This window comes from Sceloporus undulatus, chromosome 3 (genome assembly GCF_019175285.1).
Source record: "Sceloporus undulatus isolate JIND9_A2432 ecotype Alabama chromosome 3, SceUnd_v1.1, whole genome shotgun sequence".
NCBI lineage: Eukaryota > Metazoa > Chordata > Lepidosauria > Squamata > Phrynosomatidae > Sceloporus > Sceloporus undulatus.
In genome coordinates this window covers 25,552,288-25,558,287 of record NC_056524.1, presented here as the reverse complement: position 1 = coordinate 25,558,287, position 6,000 = coordinate 25,552,288, and the positions used below count along the sequence as shown (strand labels likewise).

General features: G+C 38.8%; 1 protein-coding gene across 1 annotated transcript in view; it reads left to right on the top strand.

Annotated features, from left to right (window-relative positions):
- The first annotated feature begins 1,399 nt into the window (after positions 1-1,399).
- The window catches only part of SLC35F2 (solute carrier family 35 member F2), a 30,011-nt gene continuing 25,410 nt past the window's right edge, over positions 1,400-6,000 (top strand). Inside the window, exons 1-2 of the mRNA XM_042460223.1 lie at positions 1,400-1,571; positions 5,458-5,585. Of these exons, the coding sequence (XP_042316157.1) occupies positions 1,400-1,571; positions 5,458-5,585 (300 nt within the window). The remainder of the gene's footprint in view (positions 1,572-5,457; positions 5,586-6,000) is intronic.

The window sequence follows — 6,000 nt, the reverse complement described above, 5'->3', positions numbered from 1 at the left end:
TAAATGAATACATAGTGCATGTTAAATATTTTTTAAATTCCTGGTGTTTTGACTTTGGGTCACAACTGGAAGTTTCCTAGTGAAAAACCCTGCAAGATATCTACACATTTTTCTGTAGCAGATGTAACATACCAACCATATGTTATGACTGTCAAAGTCAAGTGCTTCTCAGGCAGTCTGATTTGGGGGACCAGCATTTTTTCCCAGTGTGTTAGGGACCAATACCATATTTTTACCTATTGGCTAGAGCTATTTCCTTTACGGAAAGCTGCTATGTACCCATAGTAGTTTGTTCATAGATTGGCATGATCCACATTCAGTTGCACCTACCTCTCTATCTCTTTCCTTCACACGCACACGCACACGCAAGACCAGTAGATGGGGATACCATACTGATAATCTGATAGATCACATTGCCCAGGTTTGTCCTTGTCTGTCTTAAATTGGCAATCACTTGTTATTTTGTGTATAACTGTTTTGTCTTTTGTTTCTTTTTGAAGCCTTTGCATACCATAGTTGTGCTACAGTCCATCCAGTTTATCAGTTACTCCACTGTGAGAATGCAGCCTGCTCATTTATGTTTAAATTCAGGCAAAGGTTCATTGGGATGAAACCCAAACAAAAGTTGATATCTAAGGCTTTCCCCAGATGTGGGAGGAATCTGGACTAAGGTTTGTTTCTTTGTTATTTTTGCTGTGCCCCCTCCTCTATTTGAGGACATTGGCAGGGTTACCTGGTTGTAATGGTGGTTCTTTGAGATGCCCTAGGCAAGTGGATCTGATTTCAATTTCCAAGAATGTTCTAGAATGACACTAGGTTGAAGGTATTGAGGAAATTATAATGATGGTTCGATGGTGCTACTTGTAGTGCTGGGCCAGGAAGGAAAACACCTGAACAAGGGATTCTGGGAAATGTAGTCCAAAAATATAACTTTCCTAAGTTCTGTCCATGGGTCTTGACATAATGTTGAGGCCTTTTCAACTGCTGATGGATGCAGAGTGCTGATGCTAGCCCTGCTATTATTGCAAATTAGCAAAACTGATAACTGCTCCTAGATTTTCTGTCCTTCCACTAAAATGCAAAGTGCCTTCCAAATAACTGGGCTTCAAAAGTCCCGACGCGTGTAAATTTACAGCGCTTTATAAATAAAGGTTAATAATAATAATAATAGTTGCTAAACATGGTTAATAGTATGAGCCAGGAGAACAGGTTTCAAAACCAGCAAGGCAAGTTCCAACATTTGGCTTAGTACCCCTTTGCTATTCAGGTTCCTTTTACCAGAGAAGGAAAACAGTAGGAGTCCCGCCTGAATTCATCCTTGGCACATGCTGTGAATTGTCATATTACTTGGTTGAAAGAAGATATAAAACCATACTCTCCATTTTGCATTCACAGGCATATGGTGAAAACACTTGTCTTGGGTCAGATCCTCTCTTTGTTCATCTGTGGGACAGCGGTGACAAGCCAATTCCTTGCTGACAAGTACAGAGTGAACACTCCGATGCTACAAAGTTTCATCAACTATTGCTTGCTTTTTCTAGTATATACGACAACTCTGGTCTTCAGGAAAGGTACACGTGGGATTTGAAATAAAGTGATGTAATGGAAAGTGTTCCTCTGTTGTGTTCCAGTCGGTCAGCCAGTCAGTGTCAGGAGTTGTAAATGCATCTGTCCAGCCATAAAATGTGAGAAACTGGTTTGATGGGTTATACAGTAGAAACAGATATAGTAGCTACTTGGTGATTTCAGACACAGATGGAGAGAAAAGGCAGAGAGGAGGCAGGCATGAGTCAAGCCTGTTTAAGGTCATATCATGTAGAAATGTGTGTGGTTGCAAAAACAACAATGGGCAGTCTTGGAAAGAAAGAAGCAAATGTGTTCATTAATTATAACAAATGAGATTTCAGCCCCCCATGAATTTGAAATAATATATAGTTTAACTAGTCAGTGTTAATGGCTGCTGTTTAGTTCCAACAGTGAATGTCTCTGGAATGGTTCTATAGTTGCAGAATAAAGGTTTACTGAGTTTTAACTATCAAAGCCTGTTTTTCTGAACTGCGGTCTTGCCAGTCAGCCAGCTAGCTGAACATCTCCTCTTCCATATCCAGGAGAAGACCATCTTGTGCCTTTTGGGTAGTTTGGACTGCAACTGCCATAGATCTCAGCCATCCTGGGCAATGGTCAGAGATTATGAGACTTGTCATCCAAAATATCTGGAGGCCCCAGGTTGCCTATGCTGGGTCTCTCTTGGCTTTGCATTTCCACCTCAATAGTCAGCATTCCATGACCATTAAGCATGCTCTGTCTTCATTGTCAAATGCATCTGACTCATGTCTACGAAAGCTCATGCTACCAACATCTGTCTTTCAGTTAGTCTTAAAGATGCTGCAAGATCAGTTTGTATACTGATTTTCCAGACTAACATGGCAATGTCTTTGATTTCGTTGTCATTTGATTTCATTGTCAGCCCCTGAGCAAGCTGTGTCTTCACTGATACTATTATCATATGGCCACTCATCATGTTTAATCTTTATTGGGTTGTTTTTGAGTCCTCTGCTTTTGTCTGCTGAGACCTTCTTTTTCTTTCTCAATGATGCATATTCAGGGATCCACTAAACATGGAAACAGAGCGAGAATAGCAAGGAGGGTTGTGGATTAAATTACTGTGTGCCATTATCCACAGTTCCTATTTGAATCTTTACAGTTCTAAAACAGATTAATTCAGTGGTGATTGTGGCTCCCATGTTAGTGTGGGACATTCAGTCCACTACAAGTTTTAGTTCAAACTGGGAGGAACTGGTCTGTTTGGAGGAAAGGATTCAGCATCTTAGATAGTTCCTTCCATGTTGAAACTAAAGCCTGGAACAAATTTGCTGTCCCACCAAAGTGGGAGCCACCGTCCACTACTATATATTAAGTTTCTGGACTACATTCTGGAAAATCTCGGTATTTTAGATACTCTGCAGTGCTTCCCCCACCCCTTTCTTTTGATGCCTAGTGTACCTACACATGCAGTAGACTGAGATGGTGCTTCTGGAGGCCTCAAGGAAAGGTGCTAGATTTTTTAAAACATGTTTTTCTACGTAAAAAGATTGGAAGAGTTGAAAAATTTGAAGGATTTAGGGCCTGAATGCAAGCCACACATTGGAGTTTTACAACCCCTGATCTTAAGGTTTTGAGATCTCATTCTGTGTATGCCAGCCATACCTGAGAAAACAAAAATTGGGCTAAAGACACTTAGTACAGCATTACTGAGAGCCAGCATGCCGTAGTGGTTTGAGTGTTGGATTATGACTCTGAAGACCAGGGTTCAATTCCCGGCTCAGCCATGAAACCCACTGGGTTACTTTGGGCAAGTCACATGCTCTCAGCTTCAGGGGAAGAAAATGGCAAACCTCCTCTGAACAATCTCGCCAAGAAAACCCCATGAGTTGCCATATGTCAGAAATAACTTGGAAGCACACAACAGTAACAAACAGCATTATTGGTCTTCTCTTGTGTTGTTCATCTCCAGGAAAGAGTCATGGATATTCTGTGCACACATTTCCTTCATATGGTGCGTCCAGTGGTATACTGTAACTAGGAATTACAGGTCAAAGTCCTGGAGTTTTATGTTTAACAGGGATAATGACATCATTTGCCACTTTCCTTGGACTCCCCTGTGAGTTTACTTGCAATTCCCACAGTAGTTAGAGGGGAAATGAATTTTCCTAGCTACAGTTTATATCTTTTTTTAATTAGTACTGTATTTTTAAATTTTACTATTCAAATTGTTACACTTTCTTCATACAAATATATGCTTTAACACTTTACTTATTTTATACTAAATATCACCTCAGTGCATCCCTTCCCCGGAGCTATTCCCATCTATATATTCCAACCAAAATTTTAATTCATCTCATGAAGGTAATTTTCCAGCTACAGTTTATATCTTATATCTTACCGAGATTGGCTTAGTCTTGAGTGGGCAAGACCTGTTAGCTTTAAAAAAACAAAACTGCTCCTGATGGAGATGAAAACTACTCACTCTCTTTTTAAATATAGAATACTATATATACACCTTAGGGATACCACTAATAGGACTGTCATAGTTGCAGCCTTCACTCCAAATTGGGTGGGTCAAGTGAGGCTCAGCAGGGTTGACCGCTGAATGAATGTGCAACATTAAGAAAAGACAGCAACACAGGTTATAGGGTGGTCAACAGACAAGTAAACATGATAAAATACAAGCTTATGACAACAAATGAAAGAGATAAGTGATTGTTGAGATAAATAATTCAAGTTAATGTATCAGGGAGATTAAATATCTCATTAATTATTATTTTAATCAGTTACAACAATTTAAGTTAATGAGCTGGAGAAATTAAAATTGATAATATTGAATTAGAAAAATACTTGCTGAAAAAGGAAAGTTTTCACATCAAGGCAAAAGACTATCAAAAGGCAAGCAGGACGTATCTGCTTTAGTAATAAGGCTGGCTAAAGACATTTTGCTACATGAGGCAATTGTTCCCCTTGTAAAGTCATATTTACACTGTAGAAATAATGCAGTTTGATGTCACTTTAAGTGCTATAGCTCCACCCTAGGATATTTTACAAGATCTTTGACCTTCTCTGCCAAAGAATGCTGGTGCCTCACAAAATGCAGATCCTAGGATTCTACAGGATGGTGACATTGCAGTTAAAGTGGTGTCAAACGACATTATTTCTACAGTGTAGATGCACCCTATAAGCCAGTATTGCATAAGTATTGTTATTTTAAGAATAAAACCTAGTGTGTTTTAATATGTTGAGATGTTCTCTCTTCTTTACATGAAGTTATTTTAGTATCTGAGGCAGCAAATATTACAAGCACCCCTTCTCTCCATGGTAGTAAACATACCATAGCAATAATTTGTTGCTAATGCTGTCTGAAGAGGCTTCTTTCCTCTCCCTAGGGCCTCTAGTTTTAATAGCAGATATTATTTTTTTATTCCTTTACTAAGTATTAATGTTAGAATTCGAAGATATAGCCATGTTAGTCTGTAGAATCAGTATGTAGAGAGATCTTGTAGCACCTTTGAGACTAACTGAAAGAAAGAAGTTGGCAGCTTCTTCTTATGTATTAATGTGTTTTTAACTGTTGTGATTTAATGTTTTTTTAATGGAAATGTTTAACATTTTAAAAACCTTTGTATTAAATAGGGGTTTACTGTACTTTGTTCTTAACTTAATGTGATCCACCTTGGGCTTTGTGCCAGGAGACAGGCAGGATATTAATTAATAAGTAAATAAATAGTGCTGTCTCTCTAGGAATTCCAGACCTTGAATGTCACCACAGAGAAGACCTTCTCTCATGTCCCAGTTAAAAACATCTTAGATGTTGATGGAATATAAAAGTAGAGCTTCTGTGGGAGACCTTCATGGGAGAACAGGCTTATGCGTCAACATTTACCCATGTGTTTGCTTTCTCTCCAGACAGTGACAATGCCTTGCAGATCTTGAAGAGGAAATGGTGGAAGTATATTTTGCTTGGACTGGCAGATGTTGAAGCTAACTACACCATTGTAAAAGCTTACCAATACACGACTATAACCAGTGTACAGGTAAAAAAGAACACAGAGTCTTGTGGGGAAATGAATAAATATATTGTGGCATGAATGTCAAGAAAAAAGAGGTCTCTGCAGAATTGTTTCAATGTGAGACACAAAAAATGTATTTACATAGAACAGAATTAAACACTTTGTCATAAAATGTAGTGATGGCTGCCAAATTGGATGTCTTTAAAAGGGAACACAATGCATTCATGGACGGTGGAGCCGTCAACGGCTATTGGGCTAGCTATATCTTAGCTCCTACTGCCTCTGAATATCAGTTGCTGGGGATTTTAAGAAAGAGGATGCAGTTGTATTCATGTCCTGCTGGGAGGGCTTCCCATAGTAAGATTGTAATTTTGTTCTTGAAGGAAGCAGTAAATAATTTAAGCAATTTTCTTTTTACTGTGAGAACATCATAGAATAC